The sequence below is a fragment of the Phyllobates terribilis genome, unplaced genomic scaffold (genome assembly GCF_046119375.1).
Source record: "Phyllobates terribilis strain yellow unplaced genomic scaffold, ASM4611937v1 Scaffold_1__5_contigs__length_1240528914, whole genome shotgun sequence".
NCBI classification, from domain to species: domain Eukaryota; kingdom Metazoa; phylum Chordata; class Amphibia; order Anura; family Dendrobatidae; genus Phyllobates; species Phyllobates terribilis.
Genome location: NW_027362761.1, coordinates 490,883,683 through 490,906,857, shown reverse-complemented (window position 1 = coordinate 490,906,857; position 23,175 = coordinate 490,883,683). Strand labels below are relative to the sequence as shown.

The following is a 23,175-nucleotide window of genomic DNA, read 5'->3' as shown; positions in this document are numbered from 1 at the left end:
TTTCCATGGCTTTTTGTACCTCTCTTTCTTCATGTGATCAATACATGTGTCATTTCTCATTTTTACACATTACTTAATTTATAGACATCTATGGTTTGAATTCTTTGACTGTGGATTGGATGGGTTGTTACCGACATCTGGTGAGAATTTCTGGTGAGAATTTCATAATAATTGCATCTTTAGAAATATATTTACCATATTTTTCGGACTATAAGACGCACTTTTTTCCTACAAAAGTTTGGAGGAAAGTGGGTGGTGCGTCATATAGTCAGACATATATATATATATATTGTGGCTGTGAGTGGTGGGGAGTGCAGGGGGAGCGGAAGTGGAGGAGGAGAGGGGCACAGGAGGCAGGAGCCGCCTGCTGCAGGCTACACTGTGCCCCCTACTAAAGAAAATGAATATTCACTGCTCCCCACGCCTATTATTTACCTGCAGCGCGGCTCCTGGTAAGTATGGCACCCCTCTTCCTGGTATGTATAGCCCCCCTCATCCCTCTTCCTGGTATGCTTGGCACCCCTCCATCCTGGTATGCTTGACACCCCCGATCCCCATCACGCTGCACACAAAAAAAAAAAACAATTATACTCCTCTCCTTTCTCCTCCAGCACTGCATCCTACTCTGCTGCCAACAGGGATATCACTACCATATCATTACTGCCATGCGCCCTCAACCTGTGAGATGCTGTGCCAGAATAGTCACTGCTCTCAACGCCGGGACTGTACGTGGGGAGCAGTGACCATTCACTCACCAGGATGAAGGGTGCCAAGAATACCAGGAAGAGGGATGGGTGGACCATACATACCAGGAAGAGGGATGAAGGGCGCCATACATACCAGAATAAGTGATGAAGGGTGCATTACATACCAGGATGAGGGATGAAGGGTGCTATACATACCAGGAAGAAGGATGAGGGGTGCCATACATACCAAGAAGAGGGATGACTGGTGCCATACATAACAGGATGAGGGGTGCCATACATACCAGGAAGAGGGATGAGGGGGGGCCATACATACCAGGATGAGGGATGAAGGGTGCCATACATACCAGGATGAGGGATGAAGGGTGCTATACATACGAGGAAGAGGGATGAGGGGGGGCATACATACCAGGATGAAGCGCGCAATACATACCAGGATGAGGAGAGAAGAGTGCCATACATACCAGGATGGGGATGAGGGGGGCCATACATACCAGGATGGGGATGCCATGCATACCAGGATGGGGATGAGGGGTGCCATGCATATCAGGATGGGGATGAGGGCCACGTATAACAGGAAGGAAGGGGCCATATACCAGGATGGGGGATATGAACAGAATTGGGGGACATTACCCCTATAACAGTGTCAGCAGCTGACCTCCTCCCACTTAACAGGGCATCATGACCACATTTTTTGCTTACATTTTTTTTCTATTTTCCTCCTCTAAAACCTAGGTGAGTCTTATGGTCCGGTGCGTCTTATAGTCCGAAAAATACGGTACTTAGAAAATTGATGACGTGTTCAATACTTATTTTACTCACTGTAAATAGTTTGGGGGATGAAATTTTGTTGACAGATTTCCTTTAAAATTTACTTTTAATTGACTTGGGGAGTTCATGGAAAGAGACACTGTGTTGTTAGCCAAGCATAACTCCTTTAAATATCACTTGTTTTCTAGATTCTTAAAATTGCATAGCGCCAAAATGTTCTGGAGCAATTAACTGCACTGAGATGGATTATTCAAAAGTGGAAGTTTTATGTTAATAGTGGAAAAAAGTGTGAATTACCAGCAAGCTGTGGGTGCCCCAACTCCACCAGATCCTCGTATAAAGATTTAATTGGATTTTCTTTTTTCAGTAAGGCACCATGTAGCCATATGAGTAACATCCGGTGGCCATGTTCCTTGTAGCTGAATTTATCTGTTAATAGAAGAAAATTGCAATTTTTTTAACACTATAAATTTATGAAAATTAACCACAATGTAAAATCGCGGCGAATCAAGGTAAAAAGAATGCAACTTTAGAGCACTCTCCTAGAGAAAGGATTGTGTTTGGTATAAGCCAAGATGGACAATGTCATGGATTGACTTCAACCAGCTGAAAGCTAGTCCTGATATAAAATGTAATTTTACAAAAACTGAATACTAAGAATACACAGCCCAGCAGCTAGTCTTCTATAGGAGTCCATCAGGGAGCACGTCTGTAATAACCAGTTACTCAGATTGCATCCCCATCAAAACAATGGCTCCAATTATTATTATTTATTTTTACCAATGCATCATTTGCATTTTTTGGAAGTAACTTTTCTTTCTCATCTTGTAGTATTCAATGCCATTTTTTTGTGCCAAATTCATCACAATGGTGCACGCGGTTTCACAAATATTGGGCAAAGTCAAAACTGGTCTTTATTTTTGTCCTTATCCTTTTTTGTGCAAAAAGATTTCATGAAAATATAATATGCACTTAAAACCACTCCAAGGGATGAAGTGGAGTACCTTTACAACAAATTTTGCAACTATTTGAAAAGATGATGAGGTGAAGATATCTGGAAACCTCAAACTCTGACCCAAGGGCCAACAAAAGAAAGACCAGGCGAACACATAAAATATAAAAAGATACGAAAAACAAAAAACAGGCATACATGCAATCGGGCCCAATATATTTTATTACAAGATTATGGGTCCATTGGGCAGGGGTGATGTAAATGGAAGCTATGATGCCTAACCAGGTCTTTAGCTCTGAGATGGTTGAAAAGGAGAAAGATTGGTAATATCCAATTACACAATAATCTATCCCTTCCTGCCTTTGAATCTAACCATAAAAAAATGTTGGTATTTGGAACAAATCATAACAGGATGACTTCCTAGTGGACGTACTACTAATCTCAGAGGATATTGGAAATGTGCTGTGACAGCGACTAGTGTCGGTCGTATAGTTGGTGCTTCCCAGGCATTTATGGTGTAAAAACCAAATTGTAATTATAACACTAAAGAAAAGTTGTCATTTTGTGGTTGATGTTTTGAGGATTGGTTCACATGAAGTGTAGCTTGTATGGAAAGCTACAATTGTGCTACTGCATCAAAACCACACCAAATATTGTACAGCACAATAGATAGGGAAAGTTGAAAACTACACTTTTGCCCCTTTTTTTTAGTAAATTGGATACTATTCACACAAAGTGATATCAGGTCACCTCAGTATTTATCAACCAAATCAACAATTAAAGGGCTTTTCTGGGTATAAACATATCGTTCCCATAGGCTTCTGCTAGGTATAAATAATAAACTCACCCTCCCTTGGGTCTAGCACTGCCTCTCTGCCACTGTTCCGATATTTGTTGACATCCTGCAGTGGTGATGTCATGTGTACAAGCACACAAGACCGCTGCAGGCAATTACTAGACACAGCAGCTTATGTCATTTATACTGACAGTCAGTGAGCCTAGTGATAGCTGTAGTGGCCACGTCTGCTTACTAGTAACGTTATCACTACACTCCGCAGCTTGTAACGTCTATATTGACAGAGTCACTGAGCCCAGTGATTAGCTGTAGTGGTCACGTCTAGGGATGAACGGACCTGTTGAAGGTCCAGTTCGATCGAAATCAATGGGGACCCGAACTTTGGAGTTGGAAAAAAATCTCTATCTCTTTCCTTCTGTCTCTGTCTCCTCTTGAACTGTAGAACGGACTTCCTAGACAAGTCCGTGTTCGGAGTTCAGCATCGTCCGGTACGAACCCCAAACTTTACAGTTCGGGTTCGCTCATCTCTAGTCACGTCTGCTGAACTAGTGACGATACTGCTTCAGCTTGTAAACAATTAACTCGAGTAGCAGCTGAGAGGCAGTGCTGGACCTGGGGAGGGTGACTTTATTATTTTAACTGGGTAAAAACCTATACCTGGAAATTCTATAGATACCAATGGTGCCTCTCATACCAAATTCAAGGGCAAGTTACCCATCAGGCCGCTAAGCCCATTAGATAAAGCAAAAATGACGAAATTACTTAAAAAAGTAAGAAAAAATAACATTTCATAGGACATTAGCCAACCACGTATTTGTGGCACCCCAGGGGTCTGGTCTCCACAGTAATAGCAATGTTATGTCTGAGAGCAGGTGGGAGGTCTCTTGGTCAGGAATCCTATGCATGCCACACCTCCTGCCCAGTCCTGGGAGAGGAAGAACTTCCCCTATATAAAACTGGGGCTGAGGCAGGGTTAGAGAGAAGAAGAGTAGAGAGAAGAGGAGCAGCTTAGGAAATAAAGATCAGGAGCTCAGTGGGAGCAGTGCTAAAAAGAATCAGGGGCTGGCAGCTGAAGAGCTCGCCCTGATTGAAGAGTTACCACCGGACCCGGAGTCCGAGGCTGTGGGGATTAAATCTTGACCCAGCAGCAGAAACCGACCGGCAGGGGATTTCAGGTCCTCTGGCCAAGAAACCCGAAGGCACGGTCACACGCGTGGGACCAGCACCGCCGTCGTGGAGCGGAAGCCACTAGAAGGCCCCGAGTCACCGGCCATACGGGTGAGCACCACACGGTACACTCAGGGACGTGGGCTACTTTTACCCGCCTCTAGCAAGGTAGCCAGAAGAGTACAGTTAGTTGGGGAGGCCTACAACTCCGCCTGGCCAAGGGGGATCCAATCTGCTCAAGGACTGACCAGGCCCCGACCGCTAGCCAGTACTCCGGGAGGGTCTATCTTTGTCACCAGTAAAGACCCTGAACTACACCGCATCGTCTCTGAGTGGTTCCTGCTACCCCCATCATCCACGTCGGCTGCCCTGAGGCCATACCCCTCCCGTTGGGGGTTATACCATCCACGCTGCACCATCCTTCCACCGGCCTCAGCGGTCTGCCCTGCAGCGGCAGCTCCATAGCTGCATTCAACGGGTGGCGTAGTCGTCCTACATCTACTGCTAATATACCGCCACTTAGTCTGACACCCTGGGCACGGACCGGGTCACCGCCACCAGGACTACTACCCCTATCCAGATCCGGCTCCGGGTATCCCTTGAACATGGCCCAGGGGGCGCGTCATATTGGTGCGTTGGTGCTATGGAAAGCTTTGACACAACTCATGTATTCCAATGCTTATGTCATGTGTATGCATGTATGAAAATCCTCCTCTGTATTCACTATTTCAGCTTAAATTGGCCCATTTATCAACATAAAGCTTTGATGAAAGCCTCAGTTAACACTGAAACTTGGGTGAATGACAAAAAATAAAGACGAGGTTTTCTGCATAATCTCCAGGGCTGCCATTCTTTTTTAATGTTAGGTTAAATCCATACATAGTAGATAAATATCCGCCAAACGTTCATTCAGCAGACCGTCATCTCTCCCAATCCCCCCCACATGTAAGTTCTTGACTGGGATGAGCACTTATGTATTTTTAGTGGAAAGAGAGAAAGCTGCTGCGCGACACTTCAGCAACTGGCTTATCTTCCCTAAAAACAAAATGTTCCAGTGTTCTAACAATTCAGTCCTTCTCTTTCCAACTCTCATTCAGATGATTTTTTGCTGATGATTGTTTCAGGAGCATGTGAAAGATATTTGTTAAAATCTCATTCACTGTACTCATCTCTGTCATATACCAGCTTGGTCCACCCTCAGAGAATTCTCTAGATGGATGGAAATTGAGAAACTCTAGTTGGCCCCAATTCACCCGAATTCATGCCTTTGGGCTACCGCATCAAATAAGTTGATTCCCCTATGCTGGGCCCAATAAATTTTACTAATATGAAATGGGATACAAGTTCGAATTAGTCTCCACTAATGTCTGAACACTCCCCCATGACCTCTTTTCTAGGGATGAGCGGACCCGTGGATGTTCTAGTTTGTTGTGTCTGACCGAACTTGATTTCAAAGTTTGGATCGGGTACCAGAACTCTACCCAAACTTGAACCTGAACCACATAGAAGTCAATGAACTTTGGTGCTGTAAAATGATCGATGTAAGGGCTAGGGGGCTGCCAAATGAAGCAGAGCAACCCCATAGAGTTCACTCTCTCCTAAAACGGACTTCCGGAAGAAGTTCGTGGTCGGAATTCAGCACCGGACAATGAACCCCAATCTTTAAAGTTCAGCTTTGCTCATCTCTACTCTATTCTATTTAACCCTGCAATACCTGTTGGTTTGAAAAACAACTTCATTAGACTGTGGTTTAACAAGCAACTTTTTTGTTTTGCCGATATAGTCGACTTAAATTCTATGCTCTTATTAAAGATGTTGTCCACTACTAGGACAACTCCTTCTCATCCCCCACGCTTGGCCCCAATAAAATAAAAAAACTTATACTCACCTCCTGTGCTGGCGTCATTCCAGAGGTGTCAGCGCTCGCTCACTCCAGGGCTTCCATGCTGTTGTTGTGACGCCGGTGCCCAATCAGCGCTGGCGTCACTGTCACCGCCTCCTGTCGATTTGAACGTGAAGAGGACTTCTAACATCAGCTGCAGCCCGGACTTTCTCTTCATGTTCGATTTATCCGAAGACGGGGACAGTGACGCCAGCGTTGATTGGGCTCCGGAGTCAAGTGTCACAACAACAGCACGGGAGCCCCGGATAGAGCGAGTGCTGACACCGCTGGAACAGCGCCAGCACAGGAGGTGAGTATAAGCTTTTTCTTATTTTATCAGGGCTAAACATTTAGATCAAGAAGGGGTTTGTCCAAGCAGTGACTTTTGAGACTCTACAATCTCACTATAACATTCCAGTAAACTCCTATTACCGATATTTGCAAATTAGACACTATATGCATTCCCTCTTCTCCTCCCTTACGGTCTCCCAACCTACATATTTCAAAAAGTTATGTAGAGCGGGCGTCTCCACTAAAGGACTTATATCTGATATCTATCGATTACTTAACCCATATGTAGAAGATCACCTGAATCACCCATATATGATTAAGTGGGAGAGATTTCTGGGGGAAACCTTGTCACCTAATACCTGACAGGGAGTCTGGAGGTGTGCAGCTAAGACTTCCACATGTTTCATCTATATGGAAAATCAATATAAACTCCTCATGTTTTGGTATCTCTTCAGTGTGTCATCTGTTTTGCATTGCTTCCCAGGGCCGGCATCAGCATCCGACGCACCCGGGCAAGTGCCGGGGCCCTGAGTAGGCGGGGGGGCCCACTCACCATCAGGCACCCCGGCGTGCTATGGGACCCGTGAGCGGTGCGGTGCCGGTATCAGTGCCCGCTCCCCCCGCTTGCTCAGGGCCCCGGCAGCCGGCACAATACTTACCTCTCCCCGTGCCTCCGAAGAAGCTCCGGCCTCTTCCGCTGATGCTGCACTGTGACGTCTTTACACCGCGGTCTCTCCTGAGAAGTCACAGGCAGCGCAGAGCGGGAAGACGCCGGCGTGGGTGAGGAGTCCGAAGCAGCGGCAGCAGGTGAGAAGTGAGGTAAGTATTTGTTTTTGTTTTTTTTATATGTATGGAGGCATGGGGCACTATATGGTGGGGGTGGAACAAGTGACATCCTGCATGGGCCTTATATGAGGGGGGAACAAGTGACATCCTGCATGGGGCATTATATGGGAGGGGGTGACATCCTGCATGGGGCATTATATGGGGGGGAGAGGTGACATCCTGCATGGGGCATTATATGGTGGGGTGGGCAAGTGACATCCTGCATGGGGCATCATATGGTGGAACAAGTGACATCCTGCATGGGGCATTATATGGTGGGGGGGAGTGACATCCTGCATGGGGCATTATATGGGGGGGAGAGGTGACATCGTGCATGGGGCATTATATGGGGGGGAGGGAGAGGTGACATCCTGCATGGGGCATTATATGGGGGGGAGAGGTGACATCCTGCATGGGACATTATATGGGGGGAGAGGTGACATCCTGCATGGGGCATTATACGGGGGGCAGAGGTAACATCCTGCATGGGGCATTATGTGGGGGGGGAGGTGACATCCTGCATGGGGCATTATATTGGTGGTGACATCCTGCATGGGGCATTATGTGGGGGCCAGTATTCTGTATGGAGCGTTATAAGGGGGCCAGTATCCTCTATGGAGCATTCTATGGGGGCCAGTATCCTGTATGGAGCGCTATATGGGGACCAGTATCCTGTATGGAGCGTTATATGGGGACCAGTATCCTGTATGGAGCGTTATATGGGGACCAGTATCCTGTATAGAGCGTTATATGGGGACCAGTATCCTGTATGGAGCATTATATGGGGACCAATATCCTGTATGGAGCGTTATATGGGGACCAGTATTCTACATGGAGCAATATATAGGGCCCATAATACTGTATGGAGGACTATATTGTCCAGTCTGCACAGTGCGCTGCGAGGATTCGCCGGTTTCTGAGCTATTGTGGAATTTACAATAGATATCGTTCATGTAATGTAAGAAGTGAAATCTTTGGCATTGTACTATATATATATTTCTCTGCGGTATCTGTGCATCATGAATCGTGGTATGTGTTAAAGGGGCCCACTGAGACTTTTTTGCCCAGGGCCCACAAAAACCTGGAGCCAGCCCTGACATCCTGCATGGGGCATTATATGGGGGGGAGGTGACATCCTGCATGGGGCATTATATGGGGGGGTGAGAGGTGACATCCTGCATGGGGCATTATATGGGGGGGGAGGTGACATCCTGAATGGGGCGTTATATGGGGGGGAGAGGTGACATCCTGCATGGGGCATTATATGGGGGAGGTGACATCCTGCATGGGGCATTATATGGGGGGTGACATCCTGCATGGGGCATTATGTGGGGAGGAGAGATGACATCCTGCATGGGGCATTATATGGGGGGGAGAGGTGACATCCTGTATGGGGCATTATATGGGGGGAGAGGTGACATCCTGCATAGGGCATTATATGGGGGGGAGGTGACATCCTGCATGGGGTATTATATGGGGGGGGATGTGACATCCTGCATGGGGCATTATAAGGGGGGGTGACATCCTGCATGGGGCATTATGTGGGGGCCAGTATTCTGTATGGAGCGTTATAAGGGGGCCAGTATCCTCTATGGAGCGTTATATGGGAGCCAGTATCCTGTATGGAGCGTTATATGGGGACCAGTATCCTGTATGGAGCATTATATGGGGACCAGTATCCTGTATGGAGCATTATATGGGGACCAGTATCCTGTATGGAGTGTTATAAGGGGACCAGTATTCTGTATGGAGCATTATATGGGGACCAGTATTCTGCATGGAGCAATATATGGGACCCATAATACTGTATGGAAGACTATACTGTCCGGTCTGCACTGTGCGCTGCGAGGATTCGCCGGTTTCTGAGCTATTGTAGAATTTACAATAGATATCACTCATGTAATGTAAGGAGTGAAATCTTCGGCATTGTACTATATATACATTTATATATATATATTTCTCTGCGGTATCTGTGCATCATGAATTGTGATGTATGTTAAAGGGGCCCACTGAGACTCTTTCGCCCAGGGCCCACAAAAACCTGGAGCCGGCCCTGCTGCTTCTTATTGTTAGAACCCTCCTGTTTTGCGGTCACATGACCATCTGCCTTTATATTCCCTCTCCGCACTTCTGGCTGTGCTGGACTTCAGTGTTTGACTGTTTCTCTAGCCTGGTGCTTCGGTGCCTTTCTCTGTCAGTTCGCTTGGTCCTTCTGGCACCTCTAGTACCTTTTGTCAGTTTGTCTTTTTGTGTTCTGCAACAACTTCTCTGTTTAGGAGGTGTGCCATTTTTGTCCCAGTCCTTAGTTCTTTTAGGGACCCCTCCCTTAATGCTATAGATCTTCGTTCAGACTAGCCAAGGACTAAGGTGGGTCTGTTCGCTAGGAACAGGCAGCCCGCTACATCGTAGGGATTCAGCTTAGTCTTACTGTAGGGACAACTTTCCCCTATCTTTCCTTAGTACATGTTGCAGATCATAACAGTAAGTCCAGACCAAAAAACTAAAAGGAAAGAAATTCGGGGATCAGTATGGTGTCCGTCCAGGATTTGGCTCAACGCCTGCTGGGATTGTCTCTGGAGGTGGCCGAGCTTCAGCAACACGTAAGTAGCTGTTCTGGAGTGCATTTTGTCGAACCCAAGGTAGGACTGCCTGATGTTTTTTATGGTAAACAGCAAGATTTTTTTTCCTTTAAAAATGCTTGTTTGTTATATTTTCATTTGAGACCAAGGTCCTCTGGGAATGAATCACAGCGCATTGGTTTTATTATGTCACTTTTGCGCAATGAACCACAGGGGTGGGCCTTTTCTCTCCAACTAATGATCCGTGTTTAAGGTCTGTTGAAGAATTTTTTTCTGCTATGGGGCTATTATATGACGATCCTGATCGAATCTCATCTGCGGAGGCCGAACTCAGGCGTTTGAATCAGGGGTCAGGTGATGTTGAAAATTATTGCGCCGAAATGTTTATTTCTTGCTGGTCTGAGTGAAAGGGTTAAGGATCTGCTAATTGCATTCCCTGCACCTGAGACTCTGCAGGATGCCATGCAATTAGCTGTTCGTGTGGACAGGAGGCTGAGGTGCAGGCTGAATGAGGTAAAGACTCCTGTAATGTCAGTTCCCCAGAAAATCTGCTCAGATGGCGGAGAACCAATGGAGGTTGGGGCGATGTCACTCCGCTCTCAGGAAAGAGACCGGAGGTTCGCCGAGGGATTGTGTCTTTATTGTGGTAAAGCTGACCATTTGATTAAGTATTGTGAGCGTCGTTTAAGTAAAGAAAAAAAAAGGTCAGTTACACCCGTATAGCTTGTTTACACTCTGCAGGAGTATTTCTTTCTGGGAGTACTACTTTGTAGGGAGATTTGATTGAATTTCAGGTATTTGTGGATTGTGGTTCTGTGTCACCCTACCTGGATGCCACAAGTGTAATTAAAGCTGTGTCTGAGAGCAAGGGGGAGGTTCTCTGGTCAGGGGAACATTAGCATGCAATGCCTCCTGTCTCAGGCCAGTAGGGGGAGCAGGCTGCCCCTATAAAAGCTGGTACTGGGGACAGGGTTAGGGAGAACTGGATTGCCTGTCTCAGCTCTGAGACGTGTCCCAGAGTGGAGCAGGGACAGAAAGTTGCATTGCACCTAAGAGGAAGTGTGGCAGAAGGAGAGAGCCACAAGCCAGAGACAAGAGGCGAAGAGAGCCTGTCTTGGCAGAGAAAGACTTAGCTTTACCAGACTTTGGTGTCTGAGGCTGGAAGGATTCCACATCCCCCAGCAGAGAACCAGTTCGCAAGGGACTGTACTTTCCTTGGCCTAAGAAGCCTGGAGGCCCTGCCACAACCGAAGGGACCAGTAAAGCCGTACAAGGCTGGGAGCAGAAAGGAACCCACGTCGCAGGCCATACAGGTGAGAATACACGGAAAGCTCGGAAACGTGGGCTGTTACCCTATCAGGAGGAGATAGCCAGAAGGAGCGTAGAAAGCACGGTAGGCCTACACCCTCACCCTGACCAGGGCCAATTTCCCCGTTGCTCTCAGACATCCAGGTCCCCTCCTAGCTGGGACTGTTTGTGGGTCAGTTTACCTGTTCAAGTAAAGACCCTGGACTGCAACCTGTTGTCTGCGTGATCCTTGCTCCTCCAGCAATATCATCACTGAGACTCTCACTACCATCACTCCCACCATCCACTATACTGCCCTGGGGCCGCACTCTTCCCGTGGGGAGTCACACTACCCTAGCTGCACACCTCATCAGCCCCAGCGGTCTGCAAGCAGCGGCGGTTCCTAATAACCGCAATCCACGGGTGGCGTAGTCGGACATAATTAATATAACGAACTACCATTGGCCTGACCACCCTGAGCCACGGAACCGGGTTGCCACTACTACTCCCATCGCTCCCTATTGCCCGGATCCGAGTGCCCCACGGCCCAGGGGGCGAGTCAGTTCAACACTTAATGTGATTGATAAAGGGTTTTTGGAAAACCTTAAATTGAAATCCAAACCTTTGTCATCACCTATTTCTGTGATTGCAATTGATAACACTCCCTTGAAATGTATTACTCACAAGGTTGCAGCATTTCCCCTCACTATCAATGGAGTTCACCAAGAAATTTTGGACTTGGTTGTTTTAGATAATTTACCCTCTCCGGTTGTTCTAGGATTGCCTTGGTTAAAACTGCACAATCCTTTACTGGACTGGTCTACTAATGTAATTAAGTCTTGGAGTCCAAAGTGCTATGATAAATGTTGTAATGGTCGCATTGCGGCTGTGGAAAAAGGGGAATTACCTATACCTATCCAAGATTTTTGGAGGGTTTTTTCAGAGGAGGAGTCGCAAGTTTTACCTCCTCATAGGGATTATGATTGCGCCATTGAGTTTGTTCCTGGAGCTATTCTTCCCAAGAGTCGCTTGTTTAATCTGACTATCTCTGAAAAAAAGGCCTTGGAGGAATACATACAGACTAGGCTGGCTGCTGGTCACATTAGACCTTCTAAGTCGCCTGTGGCAGTTGGATTTTTCTTTGTTAAAAAAAAGGACGGGGGTTTACGTCCAAGTCTGGATTTTCGTGAAATTAATAAGATTACCGTACGCAATTCCTACCCATTGCCGTTAATTTCTGACTTGTTTAACCAGTTAGTGGGGGCCAAGTGGTTCTCTAAAATTGATCTCCAGGAGGCATACAATTTGTTACGAGTGAAGGAGGGTGATGAATGGAAAACTGCTTTTAACACTCCGGTAGGTCATTTTGAGAATCTGGTGATGCCTTTTGGTCTTACCAATGCATCTGCATTTTTTCAGAACCTTATTAATGACATCCTGAGACCTTTGATTGGTAAGAATGTGGTTGTATATTTGGATGACATTTTGATTTACTCACCAGATCTAGAGTCCCATTGGCAGAGTGTACGTGAAGTTTTGCCGTTATTGAGTGATAATTCGCTCTTTGCTAAGCTGGAGAAATGTGAGTTCGCTGTGCAGAAAATTAGTTTTTTGGGCTACATTGTCTCCAGCGAGGGCTTTGAGATGGACCCTGTGAAGGTTCAGGCTGTGCAGGAATGGCCTAGGCCTATTGGTTTGAAATCTATACAGAGATTTTTGGATTTTGCCAATTATTACAGGAAATTCATTAAGAATTTTTCTGTAATTGTTAAACCTCTAACCGATCTCACCAGGAAAGGTGCGAATACGGCCCAGTGAGGCCATTGAAGCGTTTGAGTATCTCAAAGAGAGGTTCAGTTCTGCCCCTATCCTTATGCAGCCTGATGAGACCAAGCCTTTTTTGGTCGAGGTCGATGCTTCATCAGTGGGGGTCGGAGCAGTTTTGTCTCAGGAGAACAAGGGTGGAGTACATCCTTGTGCCTCCTTTTCAAAAAAAATTTCGGAAACCGAACTGAATTATGTTGTTGGAAATCGGGAGTTGCTGGCTATTAAACTCGCGTTTGAACATTGGCGTCCGTTTTTTGGAAGGCGCTAGATTTCCTATTCAGGTTTTCACAGATCATAAGAATTTGATCTATCTGGATGCTGCCAAGCGCTTGAATGCCCGTCAAGCTAGATGGGCACTTTTTTTTTCTCGGTTTCATTTTTCTATTACTTATATCGCTGGTACTAAGAATGTTAAAGCCGATGCTTTATCTCGCAGCTTCTCTCCTACGGTCGGTGCCGAGGAGGAGGAGAGCATTTTACAGAAAGGAGTTGTGGTGGCGGCATTGGACTCCGTTTTGGAGAATGGGATTCTGAAAGCTCAAGATGATGCTCCATCTAACACTCCCCATGGGAGGTTGTTCGTGCCTAGAGCCTTTAAGAGAGATTTGTTCATGGAGTGTCATGAGTCTCGGTTGGCAGGTCATCCAGGAATTTCGGAGACTAAGAGACTTATCAGTCGTCGTTTTTGGTGGCCTGGATGGCAGAAGGAAGTCATCAAGTGGGTGCGTCAGTGTACTGTGTGTGCTAGGTCAAAGGCTTCACATACTCCTGCTGCAGGGTTGCTTTTCCCTCTGGAGGGTCCTAGTGCGCCTTGGACGCATCTCACAGTGGATTTTATTACTGATCTTCCTGTGTCCAAGGGTTTTACTGTCATCTGGGTGGTCGTGGACCATTTAAGTAAGATGTGTCATTTGGTTCCATTCATTAAGTTGCCCTGCACCAAGACACTCGCTAAGGCGTTTGTTAAGGAGATTGTCAAGCTCCATGGTGTTCCCATGGATATTTTTTCTGATAGAGGACCTTAGTTTGTGGCTCGCTTTTGGCGTGCTTTTTGTGGCAGGTTGGGAGTCCATTTGTTATTTTCGTCTGGTTATCATCCTGAGTCTAATGGACAGACTGAAAGACAGAACCAGGATGTTAAACAGTTTTTGCGTTGTTTTGTGCCGGACAATCAAGAGGTATGGTCTGAGTTTCTGCCTCTCGCAGAATTTGCTCTTAACAATCATACATTCTCCTCTGCTGGGTGTTCTCCTTTTTTTTGTTGTACTGGGAGACATCCGTCTTTTGGTTCGTTCTCCAAATTGGGGTCGGCGGTGCCATAGGAGGAGAATTTTTCCGGTGATTTGGAGAGAGTTTGTACTAATGTACGTTGCAACCTTCAAGAGGCTAACAAGAAGTCAAAGAAGTATTTTGACAGGAAACGTAAGGAGGTTTTGTTTACTGTGGGTGACATGGTTTGGTTGTCCTCGAAGAACCTGCGGTTGAGGATTCCCTCTAAAAAACTGGGTCCTAAGTTTGTGGGTCCATTAAAAGTGCTTCAGGTTGTTAACCCGTCTGCTATTAGGTTGGATGTCCCTACTTCCTGGAAGAATAATCCTGTGTTTCATGTTTCCTTGTTGGAAAAGGCTGATGTATCTGATAGGGACGCCACTGTCACAGTTCCTCCTGTAGTGGAAGACGGCGAATATGAAATTTCTCGTATCTTGAATTCTAGATGGCATAGAGGGAGATTACAGTATCTTGTCTCCTGGAAGGGTTTCGGTCCCGAAGACAACTCCTGGGTAAGGACAGATGATGTCTCTGCTCCTAGGTTTGTTAAAGCTTTCCACAGGAGGTTTCCGGATAGGCCCGGGCCTAGAGGATCCGGAGGATCCTCATAAAAGAGGGGGAACTGTTAGAACCCTCCTGTTTGTTTTTTCCATCTTGTGTTTTGCGGTCCTGTGACCATCTGCCTTTATATTCCAGCTCCGCCCTTCTGGCTGTGCTGGACTTCAGTGTTTGACTGTTTCTCTAGCCTGGTGCTTCGGTGCCTTTCTCTGTCAGTTCGGTTGTTCCTTCTGGGACCTCTAGTACCTTTTGTCAGTTTGTCTTTTTGTGTTCTGCAACAACTTCTCTGTTTAGGAGGTGTCCCATTTGTGTCCCAGTCCTTAGTTCTTTTAGGGACCCCTCCCTTAATGCTATAGGTCTTCGTTCAGACTAGCCGAGGACTAAGGTGGGTCTGTTCGCTAGGAACAGGCAGCCCGCTACATTGTAGGGATTCAGCTTAGTCTTACTGTAGGGACAGCTTTCCCCTGTCTTTCCTTAGTACGTGTTGCAGATGATAACACTTATAGACTTTAATGACTGAGTCTGATCAGCAAGACAGGTAAGAATAAGACATGCTTTGAGTCTCATGGACTGGAGACATGGATCCATTTTTTAAATTGATGTGTGTATGGCTCAATGAAACTCTGTAGGCCAGTGTGCTGTTTGAGAAAAACAACAGCATTAGGATGTGTCACACGGATGTATGAACACGTTCAAAAAATGCAAAAAATGCATCCATGTCTCCATAGATAGGAAGAACCACAACCAATTATGCACAATGGTTATCCAAGCACTGAAGCCAGAAATGTACTCCAGTCTGGGATTGACATACATTTCTGGAGTAAATTACGCAACTGGTGTAACTTATTCTGTATTTGACATGCCAAAAGTCGCATGACATGATTTTTTTGTTCAACTTGCCAGTTGAGACAGCTGTGAGCTGGTGTTATTATTCTGGGAAGAGGCCAATATCCATAAAGGTTTCCAGCCTATTAATAAAAGCTCACAGCTGTCTGCATAGCCTTTACTAGTTATTAAAAAGGGGGGACCCAAAAAAAATGATGTGGAATCCTTCTTATTTTTAATAACCAGCTGAGGGAAAGCAGACAGCTGAGGGCTAGTGTTATTAGTCTGGGAACGGGCCAATAACCATAAAGGTTCCCAGCCTATTAATATCAGCTCACAGCTGTCTGTTTAGCCTTTACTGGTTATTAAAAACGGGGACCCCCCCCAAAAAAATTATGTGGGGTCCCCCTTATTTTTAATAACCAGCAAAGGCTAAAAAATCAGGTGCGGGCCGATCTTAATAGTCTGGGGAAGGGACTGTGGATATTGGCCCCTTCCCAGACTAATAACACCAGCCTACAGCCGCCCCAGAAATGGTGCATCCATTAGATGCGACAATTCTGGCCCTTAGCCTCAGCTCTTCCCGGTTGCCCAGGTGCGTTGGCAAGCTGGGTAATAGTTTATGGGGTTGATGTTAGCTTTGTAATGTCCGCTGACATCAAGTCCAGAGGTTAGTAATGGAGAGGCATCTATCAGACACCCCCATTAATAACCCACTAAATTAAAAGAAAAAAATACACTAAGCACCAGAATTGGCACATCTAATGGATGCGCCATTTCTGGGGCACCTGAGGGCTGTTGTTATCAGGCTGGGAGGGGTCTATTTACCTGGCCCTTTACAAGCCTATCAGTATCAGCCTGCAGCTATCTGCTTTGCATTAGCTGGTTATTAAAAATAAGCGGGACCCCACGTCATTTTTTTAGGGTCCCGCTATTTTTAGAAACCAACTAACTTAAATAAGACAGTTACAGGCTGATAGTAATAGGCTGGGCAGCTCCAGGGATATTGGCCTTTTCTCAGTCTAAAAATACCAGCCACCAGCTATCTGTTTTCCTTCTGAATATTTTTTTTATTATTATTATTTACTTATTTTAACTGTCTGGCCAATCAATGCAATGCCATTACTTGATATGGCTGTGATGCAGCCGGAAGTGCCCACGGCCTTAAAGTTTGTTGATTGGCTGCACTGCTGCCTTCCAACAAGCTTTATTAGACTTCCACACCCACAGTTAAAAGTCAGTGTTCGGAGTCCAGTACTGGACTCTAGAAGTTCGGTACGAACTCGATCAGGTTCGCTCATCCCTAAACATAGCCTTAGAGTGCCAATGCAAGACATATGTGAAACCATAAAACATTTTTGGAAAAAAGGGCAAATTATTTAGTGGAAAAAGATTTTTATGTCTGAAAAAATAGTGATTATTCTGAACAAAAAAAGTTCATGAATAAATATATAATTACAAATGTGACAACAGCAGGGGTTGTTGAATTGGTCTGGTATAGCTTACCTAAGACATTGGTAGAGCATTTTGTAGGGCAGACACTGTTTACTTTGACACATTGGTTGGTTGAGTTAGTTGGGCATTGTTCAATTTTACACATTGGTCAGGCAATGTTTAGTTTTACACATCACTAATTAAATTGTACTAATCCTAACTGCCATTCTCATGTGAGGAGACCAAGACATTTTGTTTTAAACTTGTGAAAATCACAAAAATAAATGGGTTTCACATCCTGCTGTAACTGCTTTTTTTCACTAAAAACACAGCAAAAACTGATGCCAAAGTTTTTTGCTGTGTTTTTTGCTGCTTTTTTGCACTTACTTATTGCTTAGTATGGGTGAAAAATTGTGCAAAAGCACTGAAAGAAGTGACATGCTGTAGTTTTCAAAAAAGCAGCAGTTTTCCAATTCACTCAGGAAAAAAAACCAATGTGTGTGCATGAGATTTCTGAAATCTCATAGCTTTTGCTGGTACTGTAAAAAGCAGCTTTAATTTGCATAAAAAAGCATCTAAAACATCTAAAAAAACAGCAGCAAAAACGCAACGTGTGAACATAGGTTTAAAGTGTTTAGGTTAGATTTCTATGTAAATGCCTTAATGATTTGCCCCCCATACTTTTTACTTTACAGTTCCATCTGTTTTTTAACTGATACATTGCTTAGAGTCAGTGGCTAAAAGAAAGTTCAGACAGTCTACCTGTTTTGGTAAAGAAAAATGTGGTAAGAGTCACATGGATGGGTGAATGTAGCCTAAGATGTGAACAGAGTAGAAATTAATAAATGGAAAACAAAAATTAAAAGAGATATAAGTCTACAACTTTACTGAGCTATTCACATGGCCCTTGACTGTAACTGGTTGTGACAATGAATTATTCCAAAAAGTGACAGTTACTATAATGAATCATCATTCTGTACCTGTCCACTGCATCTCAATGGCTTTAATCTGCTGTTCAGAGAAATTCCACATCTGAGCCAACCTCTTCCATTCATCAGTCTTCAGCTGTTGATACGCTAAATTCCAGAGAGCTGAGCGGATCTGACTGGTCTTCGACAAGTGATCTTGTTTGAATGTCACAGTTTGCTCATGGCTAACCTCTTCATTAAGGCTCTAACCAAAGCAATGGAGACAATCAGACATCAACCAGGACTTAGAAAAAATTGAGAAATTATGGCAAAATCAGTAAATAAAAATCCATGGGATGCTCCATTGGTTAGATCTCTTTCTGGAGTAAAGTGAATGTAATCACAATTGCGAGCAAATTTTCTTGGACTTGTGAACGGTAAATCATTCTAACTACGTATAAAGCAAATTTATCGTGCAAGAGTCTGAGAAAGGAGAATGACAACTCCTATGAAGTTTTAAGGGCTCATACTCATTTGCGAGAAAAACTGTTATTCAAGGGGTTACATCTCATCTGCGATTTTTTTTCTCAGCTGAAATCGGACTGAGAAAAAAATCTCAGCATGCTGTGATTTGCCGCGTATAGTTGTGCTCAAAAGTTTACATACCCCGGCAGAATTTTTCCTTTCTTGGCATGGTTTTAGAGAATATGAATGATAACAAAAAAACTTTTTCTCCACTCATGGTTATTGTTTGAGTGAAGCCATTTCTGGATGAGGTTCTTTATTTTCTCAGATGGTAAAGCTGCCCATTCTTCTTGGCAAAAAGCCTCCAGTTCCTGTAAATTCCTGGGCTGTCTAGCATGAACTGCGCATTTGAGATCTTCCCAGAGTGGCTCAATGATATTGAGGTCAGGAGACTGAGATGGCCCCTCCAGAACCTTCACTTTGTTCTGCTGTAGCCAATGACAGGTCGACTTGGCTTTGTGTTTTGGATCATTGTCATGTTGGAATGCCCAAGTACGTCCCATGCGCAGATTCCGGGCTGATGAGTGCTAATTTGCTTCCAGTATTTGCTGATAATGTGCTGCATTCATCTTTTCTTCAACTGTTACCAAATTTCCTGTGCCTTTGTAGCTCACACATCCCCAAAACATCAGTGATCCACCTCCATGCTTTACTGTAGGAATGGTGTTCCTTTCATCATAGGCCTTGTTGCCCTCACTCCAAATGTAACGTTTATGCTTGTGGACAAAAAGTTCAATTTTGTTCTAATCACTCCAAATTACCTTGTTCCAGAAGTTTTGAGGCTTGTCTCTGTGCTGTTTGGCGTATTGTAGGCGAGATACGTTGTGGCATTTGAGCAGTAATGGCTTTCTTCTGGCAACTCGACCATGCAGCCCATTTTTCTTCAAGTGCCTCTTTATTGTGCATCTTGAAACAGCCACACTGATAATTTTCAGAGAGTCCTGAATTTCAGCTGATGATATTTCTGGGTTTTTCTTTGCATCAAAAAAATTTTCCTGGCAGTTGTGGCCGAAATTTTTGCTGGTCTACCTGGCCGTGGTTTGGTTTTTACAGAGCCCCTGATTTTCCATTTGTTAATTACAGTTTGAACGCTGCTGACTGGCATTATCAATTCCTTGGATATTTTTTTGTATCCCTATTCTGTGTTATACAGTTCAACTACCTTTTCCCTTAGATCCGTTGACAATTCTTTTGCTTTCCCCATGACTCACAATCCAGAAACATCAGTGGCTGGATGAAAGATGCAAGAGTGTCTGGATCCCAGAAACTCACTTAGCTTTTATGCACACACACTGATTACAAGCAAACAGGTCGCAGGTGAGGATGTTACCTTTAGTAGCCATTCAAACCCATTTGTGTCAAATTCTGTGCATGTTATCAGTCCAAAATCACCAGGGTATGTGAACTTTTGATCAGGGTCATTTGGATGTTTTTGGTTGTCATTAAGATTTAAAAAGAGAAAACACAGAAGTTTGACACTAAATGGCTTCACCCAACCAATAACAATGAGTGGAGAAAAAGGTTTTTTTGTTATCATTCATATTCTCTGAAACCATGCCAAGAAAGGAAGAATTCTGCCGGGGTATATAAACTTTTGAGCACAACTGTATGTCGGGTGAGACTCGCCAATGCAAGTCAATGGGTGCAAGAGAAAAAACGGACGGCATATGGACCATCCATATGCCATCTGATTTTTGCAGATGCATTACCGTTCTGTAGCATAGAACACTGTAAATGGTCCTGTAAATGATTGCAGAATAATAGTTGCAGAGAAAAAAAACGCATAGAAATTCAGGAAAGCCAAGGCACCAAACAGCAGGTTCCTGATATAAAAAAAAAATTGTTCTTTATTCCCTGTCAATTAAAAAAAGAATTGCTGTATGAATTTTTTGGGGCTTGAAAAAGGCCAATTTTGGACAAAAAGTTCCCAGCTGTGTCTTCTGTGATGTTTTTTTTAATTGACATGGAATAAGGAACGAGTTGTTTTATCAAGAACCTGCTGTTTGGTGACTCAGATTTCCTGAATTTCTATACTCCATAATGATACTATAACATTGTGCTAACATTTTGGGTGATTTCACTATCATTCACAACATACTTCATTATGGCTACTGTACTAGATCTCACTATATCTTACCTCCATCCACGTGTAATATCTTTCAGCTTTGATGATCATATCCACGATGAGCGTGTGATTGCTTCTTGCCGCTGTATCAAGTGCTGTTTTGTTTTGCTGCAAACCCAGTTATAATATTTAGCAAAAATATAATAGTAGGAAAAAATTATAATGCCGTAGTTATGTGTCTACCTTTCCGGGAAAAATATACCCAAGTTAGTTGCCATGAAGGAGCAATGTGTTGACTGAGCGAAGTAACTATCCCCCCAGCCTCAGCCACCCATCGCATCCTCTACTGTAGAAATATTTATATGTAAACGCTGCTTTGGTGCCACATAGATGGTTGCCGCCGAATAGGTGCTGTACTTGGAGCAGCCAATATTCCGCCACTTGGCACTCCTGATATGACAGGCTTTTACTTTCTAAATTGGGATAACTCAAGTGACTTCACTTCAATGACATGGAATATGCAAAGTGCTGTGAAAAGTATCTCTCTCTCTCTCTCTCCCGGAACTCCGAACATTGCACCGGAAAGAACATCAAACTTTTAAGATTGGGTTCGCTCATCTCTAATGAGCGGCACTACATAGACTATTTTTTGCAGAAGCAACCTGTCATAGAATGTTTTTGTGGGAAGTTCCTTCTCATGACTGAGTAATTGACTGATGAAAAACTACTCAGAGTGAATAATTGGTATTCTGGGCACTGTATGGTGGTAAACTATGTATGCGTTATTTGGGCACAATATGTTTTAGGCACAGTACAAGAGTACCTGGGAATAGTATGGCTGCATTATTTTAGAGTCATGTGGCATTATTTTGGCTTGGAATATGGTAACATTAATTTGTGCTGGTATTTTTTGAGTGGCTATCAGCATTACCTGGATAGTATTTGGAGAAAGTCCTAATGAATAGTAAGGGGCCTAAACCACTCTCATTGCTTTGAATTTCAATTATTATCTTGTTACATGTACCAGAATTCTGGCTTAATTTGCAATAAAAAAAACTGTCTTACCTGCCTTGCACCACATTTTCTATATGTTTCAGACACATTTTTGGACACAGTCAAATAGGTGTGTGGCCTATTAAAAAGGTTGTATTTTGACTATAAAGAGGACGTAGCCAAATTATAATCGAAATTGAGCCAAAATTTGGTGCAACTTATTGGACCAAACTGTGCCAACTAGAGGCTTAGATAGTGAAAATTTAAGCCACCCATATACTTTAGGTTGCTGTTGGCCGATTGATGGTTCACCTGGCAGCTATTACGCCTAACTCTCCTATACACAGGAGCGCTTGCTCTGCGAGCGCTTCTACGTTCTCTATGATAGAGTCACTGACAGACTCCTCTGGCGGCAGCTTATCTCTTAGAAAACAAAAGGATCGGTAATCCAAAATCAAACTTGCAAGATCCTTGACTGCCCCAATATCATCTGTAGGGGATTAGACTATCGCCCGAGTCCATCGACATCAATGGGTTCGGCCAGGGCCGGCGTCAGCACCCGGCGCACCCGGGCAAGTGCCGTGGCCCTGAGCAGGCGGAGGGGCCCACTCACTGTCGGGGTCCCCTGCGCGCTATGAGACCCGTGAGCGGTGCGATGCCAGCGCCCGCTCCCCCCTGCTTGCTCAGGGCCCCGGCACAATACTACAATACTTACCTCTCCCCGTGCCTCCGCAGCAGGTCCGGTATCTTCCGCGGCTGCTGCACACTGACGTCTCAGGTCAGAGGGCGCGGTGATGTCTTTACACCGCGCTCTCTCCTGAGCCGTCACAGTGCAGAGCGGGAAGATGCCGGCGCGGGTGAGGTGTCTGGAGCATCGGCAGCAGGTGAGAAGTGAGGTGAGTATTTGTTTTTTTGTTTTTTAATATATAGAGGCATAGGGCATTATAAGGGGGGGAGAGATGACATCCTGCATGGGGCATTATAAGGGAGGGGGGTGTGTGACATCCTGCATGGGGCATTATATGAGGGGCGACATCCTGCATGGTGCATTATATGAGGGGCGACATCCTGCATGGGGTATTATAAGAGGGGGTGACATCCTGCATGGGATATTATAAGAGGGGGTGACATCCTGCATGGGGCATTATATGGGGGGGAGAGGTGATATCCTGCATGGGGCATTATAAGAGGGGGTGACATCCTGCATGGGGCATTATATGGGGGGGGGAGGTGACATCCTGCATGGGGCATTATATGGGGGAGGGAGAGGTGACATCCTGCATGGGGCATTATATGGGGGGGAGAGGTGATATCCTGCATGGGGCATTATAAGAGGGGGTGACATCCTGCATGGGGCATTATATGGGGGGGGGACAGGTGGCATCCTGCATGGGGCATTATATGGGGGAGGGAGAGGTGACATCCTGCATGGGGCATTATATGGGGGGGAGAGGTGACATCCTGCATGGGGCATTATAAGAGGGGGTGACATCCTGCATGGGGCATTATATAGGGGG

The 23,175-nt window shown here is 45.0% G+C and overlaps 1 protein-coding gene across 5 annotated transcripts in view; it reads right to left on the bottom strand.

Annotated features, from left to right (window-relative positions):
• The window catches only part of ANKDD1B (ankyrin repeat and death domain containing 1B), a 142,589-nt gene that overhangs the window by 33,086 nt on the left and 86,328 nt on the right, over positions 1-23,175 (bottom strand). For 4 of the 5 annotated variants that reach the window (XR_012320203.1, XM_073680089.1, XM_073680081.1 and 1 more), the window contains 3 exons: positions 20,738-20,833; positions 18,148-18,340; positions 1,773-1,904 (listed from right to left, as the gene is read on the bottom strand). Coding sequence is in view for 4 of the 5 variants with exons in the window: in XM_073680089.1 (XP_073536190.1) it covers positions 1,773-1,904; positions 18,148-18,340; positions 20,738-20,833 (421 nt within the window). In the remaining variant the exon portion in view is untranslated. Of the gene's footprint in view, positions 1-542; positions 563-1,772; positions 1,905-18,147; positions 18,341-20,737; positions 20,834-23,175 lie in introns of those variants that run through there. The other variant, XM_073680072.1, reaches the window with a different exon arrangement.